The sequence below is a fragment of the Pelecanus crispus genome, chromosome 3 (assembly GCF_030463565.1).
Source record: "Pelecanus crispus isolate bPelCri1 chromosome 3, bPelCri1.pri, whole genome shotgun sequence".
NCBI classification, from domain to species: Eukaryota; Metazoa; Chordata; class Aves; order Pelecaniformes; family Pelecanidae; genus Pelecanus; species Pelecanus crispus.
Window position 1 is genome coordinate 87,110,726 of NC_134645.1, and position 18,417 is coordinate 87,129,142.

General features: G+C 39.8%; 1 protein-coding gene across 7 annotated transcripts in view; it reads right to left on the reverse strand.

The window, feature by feature from the left end:
• The window catches only part of KLHL32 (kelch like family member 32), a 99,346-nt gene that overhangs the window by 5,716 nt on the left and 75,213 nt on the right, over positions 1–18,417 (reverse strand). For all 7 annotated transcript variants that reach the window (XM_009479258.2, XM_009479257.2, XM_009479256.2 and 4 more), the window contains 2 exons: positions 9,721–10,447; positions 1,051–1,109 (listed from right to left, as the gene is read on the reverse strand). In XM_009479258.2, the coding sequence (XP_009477533.1) occupies positions 1,051–1,109; positions 9,721–10,447 (786 nt within the window). The remainder of the gene's footprint in view (positions 1–1,050; positions 1,110–9,720; positions 10,448–18,417) is intronic.

Consider the following 18,417-nt stretch of genomic DNA (forward strand, 5'->3'; position numbering starts at 1 on the left):
CCAGGTTTCTCGCTGTCGGCACGGCACGCTGAAGTAGCCCTGCCACCGGTATTTTGGGGTACAACTTTCATGTCAGCAAGTAAAGAATCAAAGCGAAAGACACACGATAGAGAAACAGTATCTAAATAAGAGTGTCCCCCTCATAAGCAAAATAAGATTGCTGCCTGTAGCGACTACTTGGATTTAGGACTGAATCAGGATTTGTACAATCGATGCATAAAACTGCACCTCGGAAAGAAAGAGGCGGGTGTGTCATTGCCTGCTTTCTGCTTCAGGACATGTATGTGCTGTGCTTTAAAAAGTCAGTGGGAACCACATAGAAGTATCTCCTGGCATAACTGGGTTCCAAATACAGCAATCACAGCCCCTATCCTACAATCAGGAAAGTCAATAGTCTTCCACACGGGTGTAAATCAGGCTATGCAACTCTGATTGCAAGCTTAGGACTTTTAATTCCTAACACAAGCAAGAGGGCATAACCGTGCCCTAACCCTCTGAAATGGTTACTGAGCCATGCTAACCTAATCAAAACACATACATAATGTATGAAATAATCCCTAAAGATATTTTGGGTGCTTGGGTAATGAAATGATAGGCACCCTTGCAGCCAGCAGAATAAGTCACGGCCAGGTAGTATAGTTCTGAAAGTATGCAGAAAGCAAAAAGCCCATATATGCAATTCAAAGCAGAAATGCCAATGACAAGGAGCAGTTTTGTGATACTGACTTTGAGTATACATTGCCCTGGGCTGCTGGATTACAAAAAAAAAAAAAATCAACAAGCAAAATAAATACTGATAAATACAGGGGATTTAAAGCACATTTCTGTATTTAATCTAAATGTTTCTAACACCTACAGGCGTAAAAGTATAATAAAAAGTCAGGGTCTCCATTGCTCTGTTAAACTCACACATCAGTACAAAGTGAATTTAAAACACCACTAATTCAAATGGTCAGCATTTTTAGCCTTACAAAATCATTGCATGCATTTGCTAAGAGACCTGCTTGAAGTAAAACATATGAGAAAAACACATACAACACAGACACCTACCTGCTTAGGATCATAGACCATGAGCCTGTTTTGATACTGTGCAGTATTTGTTACTCCTCCTATGAAAGAGTTTATACAGGTTACATTTTTTTTGTATAAGCAAAACCAGGACCAAGATCAGGTACAGTAAAATAACCAATTCTAGGGTTCATTTGCAGACGTAATTGCATTGCATACCACCACTTACGCTTACACTCCACTGCACTTTTTAATCTGGTTACAAGGTAACAAGTAGCACATTTGTCAAACATCTAGAAACACAAAATAGCAACAAACACCCCCCCCCCACACACACACACACACACTTCCTTTGTAAAGCTAATTCTATGGGCTAAAACTGAGATAAAAGTTGATCTGTTTATAAATGACTGTGCATTCAGCCATCATCAAGACATGAAGATAAAACCCGTCCCTGTTCCAAGGAGCATGCGGTGTGTGACACGGTTTAAAGGAGGAGGTGAGCTTGCATCAGAAAGAAGGAAGAGGTCAGAGAGTTTCCTGCCTAAACAGGAGGGTGATGTGGGACACCACTGCCAGCTGGAAAGCATAGCGCAACCCTGTGCAACTGCACTCACCTACATATTTGAAGGAAATTCTGTATTTAGTCTGTATTACGGAGAGAACATCTCCTGGTTTAGCTGTTGACTTATGTTGCGAGGTTCCTCCACAGTGACCAGAAACAACGCCACCATTTAGCACACGTACCTTTCAATAATGTTTGGAAAGCAAGGTATAAAGCACCTCAGAAAAGCCCAGAATAGAGCCTGACCCAGGTAGATTCCACAAACCAACTATTTACCTCAATACAGTATATGTTTAATCCTTGATCATCCTGTACTCTATTGGTTTTAAGTGGCAAATCTCACTGAGTAAACTGGTGGAAAAATTCTGCAGTCTCGCTGTAATCTTACCAGCATAAACATGTTCTTGAGTGTGCTCAAGCCTCCTGGGGATGTGGTGTCACCACCCTGGGCCCATGGGAAGATAGGACCAGAAATAATCATAGACTCATAGAATGGTTTAGGTTGGAAAAGACCTTTAAGATCATCCAGTCCAACAATTAATGCCTGCAAGCTGCACCTCACCTTTCATTCTACCAGAAGGTCTGGACTTTCTGGGCTCACCAGTGGCCACACACCAGTGAAACTCATATTGACAAAATTTTTATATTACAGTTTTAACAGCATGTGCCAATGATGGACAAAATCCACAGCAACAAGAGGAAGGAATTTCATCTGTCATTACATTTGTTTATGCTTTGCTTTTTGCGAGGACATCCCCTGTTTCAGACAGAGCAGCTGCAGAGCTGCTTTCATTCCTGCTGGCTGAGCTATGGCCCAGTCCTACTAAGGCCATCGGGTTTTTTTTCTTTTATCCCCAACCTTATCTTAACACACCTCTGCACTGGGGAATCCTCATTTTGCCAGCCTCCAGCTGCACCTAGCACAGCATTTTGGTTCAGAGCCATACTGTGATTTTGAAGCGCCTCCCCCACCTCTCACGCGTCATTTCAGGCTGTAGGGTGGTACTGGTGTGCATTCAAGTTAAACCAGGATCTCCGCTCCAGATGTGCACCAGTTGTGCTCCAGTTCTTAATAGAGGCATAATGGTGTGAAATAGTAACTGGTCTTTCGGGTGGTTTTGTACCAGCTGAGTGCTGGGAATGTTTGGTCCAGAGGACCAGAATAAATCTAGTCCAAAGCAAAAAATGTGAACTGTACATGGAGTAGATATAGAGAACTGGGCACCAAGTTTTTGTCTGCTGATCTGCTCCTACTGGGCTTAGCTACTTGCTAACATAGACGTACCCTCCGATCACTTCAAAAAACTTGAGTGAGGCCAAGAATCTGATCAATGGATAGCAGAAACTATGGACAAATCTATTCAAGAATCTTGTCTTCAACCGCAGTAGCAGGGAGGAATAACCCTGTTATTTGGGTGCATCTCTGCAAGCGCCGGCCTGTACTGGGGCCCCTACACGTGGACGGCGGCACAAGCTCCCAGCTTAGAGGCACTTACAGGCTACGAGACAGCTGAGACGAGATGTAGCCTTTCCAAAGTGTTTCCGTCACACTATGCCACACACTGCCCATCACAGCACCTGTGAAGTACACATGCAAGAACAGGCATTGGAAAGCAATGACTGTTCCCATTTCTAATCTCACAATCTGTTATTTGTCTCTACGCTGTTGTGCAGCCTTCACAGTGTTAGTGGCCGTCAGCCACATGCACAAAACAATCTTTTCTAATATCCGTTTTGTAATTTCATTTTCTTTTACATAGTTATTTTCACTCCTAGCGTAATGTTTAAAAATGAGGTGTCAGATTAGTATTTTGAGAAATAAAAATCATAGTTATTTGGATGATTACCTCCAGAATGTTAAACTACAGGAGAGGCGTTGGAAATACAACGCTGGGGTTTGTATTTCCATTCAGAAAGGACACCTTAAATTTGGGGGGAAGATGTGGAAGAAGAAGAGGAAGAAGGGGGTTGCTTCCTCATAAAATAATGAAATAATCCAATAAGCAAAATTATTTGCCTCTCTTCACAAAGAGCCCCTCATATCAAGTACACAGCTTACATTTTTTTCCCCTGCAATATTGCTCATCTGTGGTGTTTTATCATTACATTCCCTTCACATACCGCTCTTCACTTTTAGATTAATCTGCCAAAATGAGATGCTAAGGATTTGCATACAGATTTGACTACACAAAAATAGATCTGGAATTAATAACAGTCTCTATATGTTTTAATTTCTTCTAGACTGGAGTACCCTTGCCTCCAGCAGTATTCTTGGCTTTGAAAGTCATCAAGCTGATTTGTCTGCTCTTAGGTTATGATGCCACATGCTGCTACACTGTCCCCTGCAATCAAAGTGCTCGCAGAGATAGATTCCATGCCTTCCCCTAACAAGTATATTTTATAGATTGGCAGTTTTGATCTCCCCTCCCCAGGGGGATAATCTGCATCTTAACAGGTTTCTATAGATACATCTGTCATTAAATATGCCATCTTATATCTGCATCAATTTTCAAACTCAAGTTCCTCCTAACTTTGAAGTGCTATAGCAAAAGTTTAAAATTTTCTGCCAAAATTCAAATTTAACAAGTCTGCAATGTCCTCTTGAACTATTTTTTTTTAAATACTCCAGGCAGCTGGGAAAGGGCAAAAGAAGAGTAATATGTCTCTTAAAAAATAGGAAAGGGAAAAAAAAAGTTTAAATCGTACTAAAAATAATACATACTTCCTCAGAAAAAAATGGGGTAATTCTGAGATAATGTCTTAAACTTCTCTGCAGTGCTTTCTATGAGGAAAGGAGGGGAAAGGCAGGGAGGCATTGTAACTACATTTGGAAAGAAGTATTTAAAAAAAAATACAAACCATGCTATTAGATTTGATGTCAAGCAACAGCAGCTAATGTGGTAGTAATCCATCAGTTAAGGAAAGAGAAAAAGATGTCTGGCTGCGTGAAGTTACAGAAAATTTACAGTTTGGTCAGCACTCACTGGGTTTTATAGACTGCACCACTTTGACATGAGCAGCTTGCTTTGAGGACTAGAGTTTTGAGGAGGCAAGAAGCACTCTCAGGACAAGCCTGTGTCTTTCTTGCTCTTACAGCTGTGAGAACACACTCATGGGAAGCCCAGCATCCAACCCATGGGCTTACAAGGTTTTTACACTGCCACAATCACTGTTGCTCGCTCCCTTGCGGGCTGTAAACCCTGCTTTTTAAGCCCTCCAAGACCCGTAAGTTCCCAACTCATGCAACAGTGCCCCTTTACATGGAGAGGTCCTGGAGGAGTCCAAGACCCACCTTGTCCAGCCCTTCCTCACACATGGGTAATATTTTGGTTTGTTACAGTCCTGCAAACAGTTCACAAACTGCACTGAAAAAGACCTTCAATAAAGACAGCTCCAAAAAGAGAAGGGTGGGAGGCAGTAGATTCAACACCATTTTCCCAATCAAAAATTTATTATCCATATTTATAACATGTCCTAGTAAGACCCCCATATGACTTGAGAAATCTAATCCAATCCAAATCCCCCAGAAAATCTCACAACTCTCTCCAAAGTCCCCAAGTGCTAGGCTGCACGCACGAATCAGAGTTTGCTGGAAGATGTGTAAAACTACATGTTGGCAAAGAGCTCCCACGTGTATTCCTTCCAGCAAATCCAGGGAATATATAGAAACTCATGACATGCGCCCCAAGGTGCTCTGCTGTTTTAAAATAGAAATCTCTCCTCTCTTAGGTGTCTGTGTGTTAAACACAAGATAATCCTTCCTCAACATGCAAGCCCGCTGCCTTTTACTTCAGCCAGCCCAGGTGCAGTGAGGACAGCTGAGCTGGAGCAGATTCTCCCACCCTACGGAGTGCCCTGGAAGACCCCACCAGCAGCTCTAATTAACACTGTTCCACCTCAGAGGCAATCCAGCTGCAAACCAGAGGGGCACAAGCCCTAGTTTGTTTGTGGGTTGTTTTTTTAAAAATCACTAAAACCTGATGTTTACATTCAATCTAAGAAGAATCAATGGCATCAAACCTATAACGTCCATGCTTGAAAAGTCTGAGAGCCATTATCTTTATTCAAATATAATAATAATAATAAAGAAACACTGTTCCATATACAGCTGAGACTGGGTCACTGAGGCAATTTTTATGTACTTGTTAAGCTCCTGCTCCTGGTAATTTCTGTGCCAGCTGCACTGCAAAACTTGATTTGGTTAGACACTGTAGATTCCTATTTATTCCAGATCTATTTTTCATAAACCAATTTTATAGTCATTTACTGAGAAAAAAAATCTTCTTCTCCTCACAATAAACAGCATACTGATAGTAAGGTAATACTTTTCCCCCCAAACTGCTTGCAACTCAGAATAATTCTCCAAGATTTGTGATCTCCACCATTTCCTTGGTCAAAATCTCCACCATTAGGGAAAAAATAATAATAGGAAAAAAAAAAAAAATCTTGAATTTTGAAGAAAAAGCTGTTAAATACAAAGCAACTGTACGGGGTTGGCTTGTTCACCCCCACCAAGTTGAGTTTCCATGTGCATGTCAAGATGTGATTTTCGCTGACACGCTTAAGGTCAGGCAACTTGGACCTCTGCAAAACAACAGCATAATACTTTGCTTTAGAGAAGACTTTTCATGTGCTAATCTCTTGAGCACTTGAGGCGGAGGGGAAGCCTCGTTATCCTCAGCTGCAGGTGCAGGAATGGCCCAGAGCTGAACTGCCTGGCAGAGGTTCCCTGCCCCTCTCTGTCCCCACGGGCACTACACCTATACGGGAGGAGGAAGGTTAACGTGTGGAGAAAAGTAGGTCTCCAGATTTGCATGTGCGCGCCACAGAGGATATAGGAAAACAGGCATAGTTCAAGTTCTCACTCTTATGGAAAATATTTCCCTGCTTTTAGAGGGAATGATTGTTAGTAATGTTGAACTCCAAAGGTTTTGGTGCATTTTGCTTCTCTTTCACTCAAATACTTCACTTTTCAAGCATGTGGCATGCAATTCGTTTGTGAAATGGGTCATGGTGTCAGATGTTAACTGGGGCCTGTAAGATTCATCTTTCTATAAAATTCCCAAACCATCTGCCCGATGCTGTACTGTCAATACAGAAAACTTATTTTAATGAATTCTCATCTACTTTTTAAAATAAGAAAATAAAATAAAATGCGGGCTGTGAAAAAAAAATAAAGACGAGAAAAAATAATGACACAAATATAAAAATATGTTCCACAATATATGCAGCTCAGCAAACTTGAGAGCTGAACACAATTGTGCTGACCAGAGGGGCCGACTAGTTCCAGAGTGCAGAAGGCTCCCTCTGAGCCTTCTGGCAGGTTAAAAACCCCAAATGGGTGGTGGCAGCTCAGGATTCCCTCTGTCACCTGAAACACCGGCCACCCATCTCCTACTGCCAGCGTGTGCTTACAGCATTTTGTTTAACACGCTTCCCTTCCCTGCTGCCTTTGCCATGATTTTATGCTCTATTATTTTTTATTCCTTCTCGTATTTGTCCCAAAGGAGCAGCAAAGTAAAGCCGACAACGATTCCCAATAATAATAGAAACCCCTTAAGTCTAGTCAGCTTTTGATTAGCAAAGCCTTTAGAAGACAAGGGGCAGTAGCAGAGGCACTGATGCTTTGGCTATACAATAAGTAAATGATCTGTGTATGGGTCATGTTTTGATGACTCTCTCCACAAATACAAGGGTTAGAAACTTGTATTGTCCCTATTTATTTTATTTACTTTCTAAAAGACTGGGCACATTTTCATGGTTACCTTGCCAGCTGGTAGTAGCAGACTGACTTTGAGAGCTCTCACTGATGACCCGATTTCCCAGAAAAAGCAGCAGGGATACAACTGAGAAACATCCCTAACTGAGACTAATTTTTTTAATTACTTAATTTTAGGCCACATGCTTCAGAATTTGGTTCCCTCCTGCATTACTGATTACTCTGATACTAACACTTTACATTTGAGTATGAACAGTGGATTTTTTTGAGCAGTGACTACTGATATTTTTGGAACAATAAAACATATCTCTGTACCATTCCCTTGCCCCTGAATATACACATACAGCGAGCTACGTTCTAGCCCTAAGCAATTAATTAATAATAGAAAGCTAGCTACAGTTATTGCATCTCCATCTACTTTTACTTATCAAATAACTCTATTCAATACACAGAACCCAGTTTTCAATCCGTGAGTACATAATTCAGATCAATACCCTACTGAAGTATGCACAGAATGCTCTCGTAATTCATAATAACCTGTCAGAATCTAGCAACTCAAAATTGCTAAGCATTTTTTCAAGAACTATATAAAATACAAGCAAAAAGTCCTGTCTATCTTATTCCACTGCCAAAGCATTGCTCCTTACTGTGACTTTACAACAAAAGTTACATTGGTAGTATTTTCAAATAGAAATGGAACAATACTGCTAAAATATTTTTTGTTGTTTTGCCCAGTTTTAAAGAGTTCATCTAATAGGCTTCCACTTACCTCCTCCCCTGTTTCTACAGCTGTATTAGAGGCACATTCTTGAACAGAGTATCACGCTGCTTCATTATATAAATGCAGATAGTATTTAAACACAGAGGCAGGCATGCATTTCACTTACGTAACTAAGCACATTAATTAATCCTCAGCATAATTTTCCCTTTCCGAGCATATCTGGAAAGTTTAAAAGTAGTCTTCAACCTGTCACACATTTGACTTAAAAATCTCTAATCAAATACTTCCTTGGGGATTTTTTTGTACAGAAAAAAAGAAATTAAGAAAAAAAATATTACTTTTTTCATGTAGTGGAGCAAGGTCTACACTCTGATGGATGTTTCTACTGCTTGTTCAAAGATTTTATATGAATATATTTAACACAATTTCCTAAAAAGTCCAGTTTTTCATAGAGACTGACAAATGTAAACCACAAGGGGGTTTACACATATGGGCAGAAAGATACATCTGCAAGGAGCTCTGCTAACCTAAATGACATAGTTTGAGAATCATAGAATCATAGAATTGTTTAGATTGGAAAAGACCTTTAAGATCATAGAGTCCAACCGTTAACCTAGCACTGCCAAGTCCACCACTAAACCATGTCCCTAAGCACCACATCTACATGTCTCCAGAGATGGTGACTCAACCACTTCCCTGGGCAGAAGCACAGCAGAGGCCTAAGTAGCTACCTTAATCTTTCATTCATATACCATCTTTTCACCAGAGAAATCCCAGACGGTATTAAAATCCCCTGAGGGTATCTACAGTGAAGATGGCAATCACTAAACATTTTCCTCAAGGGCTGGCCCCGTTTACTCATTAACTTCTTTGATAAATATTACAACTTTATAACCTTCCATGACACACTTCTTACTAAAAGGTGTTTTTTTTTCCTGTCAAATTTTCTGTAGACAACATCTTGTTCCAAAGCAACTGATAACAGAAAAGTCACTACAAAGATTGATGGCACAATGTCACCAACTCCCATCAATGTGCACATGTAAAATAACAAGTACATCAGACTGAGTTGCAAATGATATGTTTGTTTAACATTACAAGGCCTATACTTTCATCTATCTGTGCCATAAAGCTATGATTACATCAGGCAGTCCTGTGCACTTGTTATGGACAGAGCCATGCACAATTTCTAATGAAGGTCATCTTGGCCTGTTACAATATCCTCAAGAGCAAGTGGGAGCAGTTCATACACCTGCCTTAAAGCCCTGGACCTACACAAGCCAACAAGCACTTAATTCTCCATTTCATTGTGAGGAATAAATGCAGTGGTACCAGATCATACTACAGAAACTGGGTCTTGTTTTTCGTTTTTAGGAAACACACACAATTTGTCATCCAAAATTTGTCCCAAAAGTGCATTATCATTTTGATTCACTGTGATTTATGAATAGCAACTGGAGATAGCACATATGATATATGCAGCTTGGAAACACAGAGACATATTTAGCAGACAAAAAATATTGTATAGGAATATTATGCTCCTATACTTCTAAATCAGGCTTGATTTTATGCTTCCAGGCTTAAATTCTTTGAAATACCCATCTCCGACGACAAAAGTTATCCTGACATATAAACCTAAGAAGATTTATTAGTTGCATTTGAGACAGTATTTTGTTAGTACCTCAAACTGTGCGAAACGTTTTCTACCTGATATCCAAAGAAGACCATCCACCACATATCCTGCATGGCATGAGAGCGATCGATCAAAGGACTGTACAAAGGTCCACTTGTTCTTCTTGGGGCAATAGCGTTCCACTGTAGGTAACACTTGACGCAATTCATTTCTGCCCCCTACTGCATAGAGGTACTCGTCCACTGCTCCCAGCACAAAGTGTTCCCGACAGTTCTTCATTGGAGCTATCTCAGCCCAAGAGTTAGTGCGGGGGTCGTATCGACAGGCAGTTCTCACCGCACAAGTGCGCCCCGTGGAGTGCTCTGCCTCTCCACCAGCTACAAAAAGAAAGTCTCCCATGACAGCAACACAGTGGTGGCTTCTCCCTACAGGCATAGGCGCTAGCTCGCTCCAGTTAGCAATCCCTGCGATATGAACATTCTCTTGATCTACCGGATTGAAGTATCGCAATTCCTTCACTTTACAGATTTCACGTTTTTTCCCACCAATAATGTAAAGAGTGTCTGACTGGAAGCGAGGTTTTGTCCTTCTGGTTTGCCAAACTGGCTGTGCATAGACGCTCTGGTGGTAAGCCAAGGCCTCATTAACAAGCGCTGTCGCAGTTTCATTAGCTTGGACAAGAGGATGAGAAAGAGCTACGGTATGCAGTGTATCCACATCCATAAGGCCAAAGCGGACGTACTGGAGAAGTTCATCCATGTACTGGTAGCGGCAGTTGTGTTCCAACCACCTCACAGCCAGCTAAAAGTGGGGGGAAGGAAGGGAAAAACAAGACACCAATTATTCATGTACAATTCTGTCAAAATTTTGTCTTTTGAAAACTGTGCTTGCATTCCAAAAAGAGCTATATACTTGCCTCAGTAGTGATATTGATCAATATAAAAAGTAGTTTTGAATGCATGTGAGTCAACATAAAAGATACCTACTAAAACTCCACCGATAATATAGATAAAAGCTTTCTATTGCACCAGTCTCCCTAAAGAATTTCCACAGCATTATCAGATTGCAATACTGCTATGCAATACTCTTGTGGTGCAACATGTTAGTGATGCTGTAGGAGACCACAACATCCCAGCATCAAGCTGCTGCAGCAATAATATAAATGTAGCGACTATGTGATCACTGGAGACCACAGGTACACTAGAAAGAGAAGGAAGATTACAGTTAGATGATTAGAAAAGCCCTTTCTCCCCTCCATCTTTCATTCTATTTATGACAAAACATTGAAGGAATATAACAAAATACATACTGAATCCTTCAATTCTTTTTTCCTTCGTTTATTTTATTCATAAAGTGGAGAGAGGTGTAAAGGGACCAGAAATTAAGCCAGAGAAGAGAGGAGCAGAGAAGAGGCTCTGCTGGTTTGGGACTGACTGAAAGCAGCAAGGAAGACTCTAAAACTGTTCAGCAATTGCAGCTGGTATCAACAGCTAAAATTAAACATAACCTTTAAGTTACATAAAGCATATTGAATCCAACCAGGTCTAAAAAGAGGCTAGGAAGGGCCTAAACCATTTCAAGAACTGTTGTACAAGTTGTTCTTGAAAACCTCCAGTAATGAAGATACTCAAACTTCCTCAGGAAAACCATCCCTATGCTCAGCTATCCTCTTGGACAGATTTTCCTTTTACCTATGCAGGAGCTCTAAACCCTTCAACTCATTGCCTCATTTTCCACCTTTGGGTTTATACTCCAGAGCTCAGGAATGCCCAGACCAACCCTTGAAATTAATCCATCCATACAGGACTAAAAGCAGTCTGCTACCTTCCTTTTCTCCTCCACTTCCGATGCATTTCATTATGTGTGTTGCAGTTTCCTTTTCTCTGAATGAAAAAATCTCTCAATCCATCTTGGGTCACATTTTCTAAACCTCTGTTGCTTGGCTCATAGTTATCTGTTATTGAGAGGAAATGCCCCTCTTTCTTAATGTTTGTTGCTGAAAACTGTATAAAATCTTCCTCTCAAGGCTGTAGTAGTAGCGAATAGATTGGAAGGATCACTTTGATTGTAACAATCTATGCCATTCTTGTTTGTACATCACTAGAAGAGACTGACAGTGCACTACGATATTGCTGATTCATGTTTAAGCTTATGACTGATCCCACCTCTTTTTTCTGCAGAACTTCCACAAAGTGTCATGCTTTCACTTTCATTACTGAAGTCTCTACTATTTAATTCAGGCCGCTGATCCAATCTGTCAAGATCATTTTCAATCCTAATTATATTTCTGAATGTGCTTGAAGATCACTGTACCTTCTGGTTGTCCGAAAACATAAACCCCATATTATTCTTTCCTCCAAGTCATTAACGGAGACATTGACTAGTTCTGGATGAGGATAGACTCCTCTACTTGATACTTCATTTCATCCTGACAAAGAACCTGTGGAACAGGAGTTTCTAACTAGTTGTGTGATAACAACAATTGCAGCTAAAAATTACTGCCCTGTATTGCTCATGGGAATGTCACATGAAGGAACTGAAAATAAGAGCTTCTATCTTACTCAAGACTTTCATATATGCACAGTCTATCAAATTTATTGCTGCTTCTGTATTCTCTCACAAAGGGAAGATGACAAACCAAAACCACCTTCTTATTAAGATTAATTTGAAACACTTTTGCTCCGCTGTGCTATTCAACCCCTGTGAAACCAAGAATCAATGAAGGGCATCAAAAATTGCAACAGTAGTTCAGTCAGTTAACTGCTAGTATTGAGTTTCAAAATGCACATTAGCTATATGTATTTAGACTCGTTAATAAAAAAGGAGTTAATTAAATACATTTGAAAGTGTTTATGGACTTGAAATCATTGAGCATTATATTCACATATTCTAAATCCATCAAATCTGTGTGTCACTGAGTGACTTTTAGGCAACTACCTACTCCATGTCTTAGGCCATGTGAATCATTCCTCAAAGTCTTCAAAGGCACTTAGCTTTCATCATTGACTAGACACTTGAAATTGAAGTGGAATTCAGGCTATCTTCATCATGATGAAGACACCAACTGAATTCATACCAACTGAATGATGTGTGGGTTACTATATGAAAAGAGAAGAATTTACAAAAACTGAGTTCTTATCTGTCCTCACTCGCATCCAACAGACTGGTTTCTCTTGCTTATAGTTCATGCCTTCACTCACATCTAAAATGGCATCATGGAGGTATCACCTGTGCTGTAATGAGAGACATTACAGACTCTTAAAAGACATGCACTAATGTAAACCAGGCCTTGGTAACCACAGAGCTTTTAAAGGAAGTTTAACATTAATGCCTGTTAATATCTTAGAACTTCACCCTTCCTCTTTCCTTTATTGTCCTCCCTCCTGGCCCCCCATAAACACTATATAAACACAGAAGCAACATTATATACATTCATACCTTTCAAATACAGTATCTGCATTCATTTCTGCATATGGGATGTGTGATAATTTGCAGCAGAAGGGATGGACATCTCCATTACAATACATTTCGTCTGCTGCATGAAGTTTTTGGCAAAAGCAACTTGGTTCATACTGAGTTTGGTCTGTACTGAGACTATTCCTGGAGTTGTAAAAAAATGTTTCACTGAAGCCAATAATGCTTAATGTTTCTCTAAAATCACCATACCAATGGTGATACGAAAATTCTGTTGGCACTCATAGGAGATGTACAATCTATTCCTGGTCTTGAACCAAAACTTTCTCCATCCTTTCCTACACTATTTCATCCCCATTCATCTGTCCTGCATCTTTATTGGTGAAAACTTTTGAATCTTTCCAAATTAAACTTATTGCAACCTCCTTGGGACCCTCTATACATGCTGCACCTAAAGGTATCTTTGTTCTGCGCTACTTCCACCTTTCCTTTCTGGCAAGCAACCGCAACAGCAACGGGGAGGGCGAGGCGAATTCCAGGCTGTCTTTTGTGTAGGTTGCTACTGGCTCTCACCAGACTCCACGTCTGAGGTGAGTTTGCACTGGAGTACTGCATTTTACTATATTAATTTAGAAAGCAGGGCTAAGAACCCTCCACATCACTATATCACCTGGATGGTCTGTAGGCATTTGATAATCAGCAGAGAAAATCTACTGGGTCTTAGGGAGGCAACTGAATCACAATGTGTTTAGAAGCTCCTGTCCAGATCAACTCATGCTACTGCTGAACACAATTTGACTTCAGTTTTCTGTGTGACCCACACCTAATCTGTGGCACTCTAAGGCAGAGAACAGGCCACAAGAGCTAAAAGCTATCATGTTTTTATCAACTTGTCTTGCTATTGATAACAATGACTGTTACCGCATTTTAAATGCCATAAATTCATTTTCGACACTCCTTAAAAATAACTGCTAGGAATTTAAGCTACAAATGTAGGTATTTATATGTATATTCATAGAATACAGGACCAACTCCTAAATTGTGACACAAGACTATGGAACAGGTCATATGGTTTTAGGGACACTCACAAACTGAGCCTTAGACTTACTATGCAGCACACGTTGTTACGGTGCTCTCTAGCAGAACATAGTGCCTCACACTATGGAGGCATGGAAGAAAATTGAGTTTTCTGTGTGGGTGAACAGATATTCTAGTCACTGGATGGTTTGGCAGCTATTGGAAGGCTGGAGAAGTTCAGAAGAAAGAAAATTAAGCTCCCAAACAAGTCTTTTGCTTGTAGTAGAAATAGTCACTGATGGACTGTAAAACTTCTAAGTTCTAAACTTCTAAGTTCTAAACTTCTAAGTTCTAAACTTCTAAGTTCTAAACTTCTAAGTTCTAAACTTCTAAACTTCTTTCAGTGTACAGGAGGCAAATATAACTCTCAAGAACATACGGCAGAAGTGTAAATTTCCATGTAGCATTGATAAACATACAGACGTTTACCAACATGCAAGTTCCACCACCTTCACCCAGCTTTTGTTTAATCCAGACTTAGAAACCTGGTACCTACACAGAAACTCCAAAATTCACCCTGTCAGTACACTAATTATAGTGCCTATTTTTTAGCCTCTCTGGTAGTAGTGATTAACAACTATTACCAGTATTAGCAAAATAAACTCAAGGCCATTATACACTTTATGACATTGCAAGGAGAGAGATTCAGACTTCTCTAAGGAGATACCAATAGCACTTGAAATTACAACTGTGTTTAAAACACAAACAAGTAAGCAAGCAAAAACAAAGAGATCATCCACAATTTTGAGTTTTAAAATATTTGTGTCGCTGCTAAATAATTTACAAAAATAAGGAAATACTCCTACTCCTAGTGCCATATAGGCAAATTCTGTTTAAACTGCTAGAATCTTCTTTTCTATTAATTTTAATGTATGAGTGTGTGAGAAAAGGAAGCTACAAGCCTAGTGCCTATATCAACTTTAATAAATAATATATTTTGCCATATTCATCTTCTAAACTAAGTAAATGACACAACTAGACCCTCAGAAGGACAGGATTTTCAAAACAGATTAATTCTCTTATTCTAAAGCTTTAACCCAAAGGATTTTTCTTCTCCAGGATTACATTACTTGATTTAGCAATGGAGTACATTATAAAAACAGCAGAAAACAGATGGAAAAATGTATTGTACCACAGTTGGAGCGTACATCTAAATACACCTGCATGTTGGATTGCGATTTCATTGCATTTCCAATGGCTGCTTCTGCTTCCAGCATGATGCTTCGACAGCCTCAGAGTGTGGCCCTTACCTCCCTGCTGTTAATGGTATACATACTGCATACGTACCACAACCAGAGAGGGCACAGAGGCAGTGGAGGTTAAAGCTGAGTTAAATTCCACCCCTGTTGAAGGTAACCCTGCAATAAGTAGTTACCTGGTCTTTTGGGCTGCCAGCTATCCCAGGAAACAAGAAAACCCGGCACACCTGTGCCTTACCCATTCAGTGTCCTCCTGCAATCCTTCTCATTCCACCCTGCAAGGAAACGTGTCAGACCTTCACTTGACATCGCAGCAAGTTTTCTAAGCAGAAAAGCCAAGCTACTTTATGAGTGCAGAAAGCTTTACATACTCATTAGACCCAGGTTCACTTGGAAACTACTTTAAGTCACAAAGTCGGTGTCAGGGAAAGTTTATGTCCACGGCGCTCTGAGAGAGAAAACACTCCTCTAAACCTGGGCTCTGCGAGAGGCAGGGGCCACAGGAACTCCATTAAAGTCATCTTGGTCTGATCTTTAGTTGATGTATTCGTGTTGTAGCCACACAGACTACAAAGGAATTATGCTAGTTTATACCACCTAAGGTCTCTAATAGCTGAGATGAAGCCAAAAAGTGACAGTGGTGGAAAAAACAAGGGTTTTGGAGGTCGTTTTTTTTAGCAACAACAAATAAAAGGAAACATGAAATTTTATAAGGTTGCAAAACAATGAATTCACATTGTCTCATTAAAACAAATGGAAATCCTAAATACAATAATATAGTGAACATTCTCATTTTAAAAGAAAGGGCAATTTTAAATATGGAAAAGTGGAGGAAATTATTTTCCTGGACTGGTACCAGATATATTCAACACAAATTATCAGATTTCTGTGTGACAATCTGATGATAATATGTACCAGGGAAACAGAAAGAACCACAAATCTCTTCTTTTAACACAAATCTCACCTGAGCAGTCTTTCTGTTTCTTAACTGAAGCAAAAATGTTAGACCAGAATAAAATCAAATTAATATATTTGTATCGTTAGCATATTGGACAGTGCTATAGTTCTTCTCCTACTGATTGATAAGCCAAAAAGAGTAATGAAAGCAACATAGTTACTACAGCAATCACTTTAAGGCAATGAGGAAACTTCAAAAAGCAAAACTTGGAGTTTACTAGTTCAGTGTTTGAGAACACTAGAAATATGTATTTTGGCCATAAACTTGCACATGATTTGGCCTCTCCTTGAAGTTTACCTAACTCGGCAAGCCTCAGGCGCTCCAGACTGGAACCTCTTGCCTCAAAACAACTGTCTGTCTCAGCTGGCTATCATCAAGACCACCCTGGCTCTTCAAATCTCAAGTCCAGGAGCAGAATCTATGAATAAACCAGGACATTTACTAAAGCTCTGAAACAAAGTCCACTGAAGGCTATAAACTTCCCCTTTTTAAAAATTAACAGGGATTTCCAAAGGGCCTGAATTTGGATCTCTAAAGGGTCTCAGTCCTTTTTTCTCTCCAGAGACTACAAAGGACAAAACCCGGAGTGTTTAGGATATCAATTTAAGCATTTTATTTAAGGTGAACTACACTGGACTGTATCACCCATTTAAGAATAAAAACATATGGATGAAGAATTATTTCTGGAAAAAAAACCCAAACCACCAAACACAATTTTTCAAAGCCACAAGTTGCATGTGAATATTTTTGGAAGTTAGTACATAACCATGTAGCACAGCCTCCAGACTGTCTTTGCAATTGTATCAATCAGGTACTATGTTACAGTTGTGGCCAGCATGGAAAATGAGTGGCTCAAACCTAGATGCCGGAGAGCCTTAAAGATAGAAATCTTTTTCTTCTTTTTATTTTGAATTAAAAATGTGCATAAAAATAAGACTGTAATGAGCTGCATGTAGAACAATCAAAATTATGAGGTATTTGCATTTCTTTTGCACCTTGAGCCAAACAACTACAAAATTATGCATAGGAGTCTCTCAATCTGAACACAGTAAATATTAATAATCTCTGAATCAGCAGTGAAATGCCTTTTGCCCCTGAACCTTGAAGAGAGATTTCCAACTCAAAAAGTTGTAGTACAGTGACTGAGACCATATTTACAAGGCACCAGGCTGATGCATATGTGTGTAGCCTGTGAAAATAAAGCTGTGCCATCCCCCACCCTCTTTACACAGAGACATTTTAAAATTACCTGTTTGTCAGTTTTACAAATGTGTGTCTGTGTAAGCAGCCCCCTGTGTGGCGCTGCGTTAGCAAGCAGGCACGCTTTCATTTGCACATTCTGATTTTTACAATCGGAATTAAAACATTTGCTCTGTTCGGGGTGAGTTGATAAACAGGGATTTTAAAATTTCCCTTTTTTTTTTTTTTAATGTGAAAAATGAAAGAAAAATGTTCCTCTAGATGTATTATGCCTTTGGGCTCCATTTGAGGGAAGGGAAAAAAAGACAGAGAAAGCTACTGTGAAGGTCACAGAGTGAAAGAACTTCCTCAGGGCACAGAATAAATTAAATCCCAAGGAAAAAATAAAATGTGATTTCCAGAGTGTGAGGCACAAACTCAAAATGACAATGATTGACAGCCAAACTATATCCGTGCAATATCGAAGACTGCACGTTCTCATTTACCTCAGTGTAGCCAGCAAGCGCCCATTAAACATCCGTCTGATGCCCAAATTAACCTTCTTGGCAAACTGAAAGAGGCACAAACTATCATAATCAACCTTTCATTATCACAGCAGCCTCTAGTTAAAGGGTCAGAATAATTGTGCCATCAGAGCCCTGATTGTTTTCAATCAACAGACGACTGGAGTGACAGCTCAGTGATGGAGTAGTTTGATGAAACCGCACCAGGCCTAATCAGAGCAGATGAAAGGAAGGCATGATTGGTGCAAATGAACAGTCGTGCCTCTCTTTTTCATTTACAATCTGAAATTACTCTTAAATTTACAGGGTTTTTTCTCCCTTATGAGTACCTCTGAAAGAATGTTTGACTTATTATGAGTTCTGACAGTGCAGAGTTATAAAACACAGGTAGGGTTTTCAGCCCAGGCTTTAAGTGGGTAT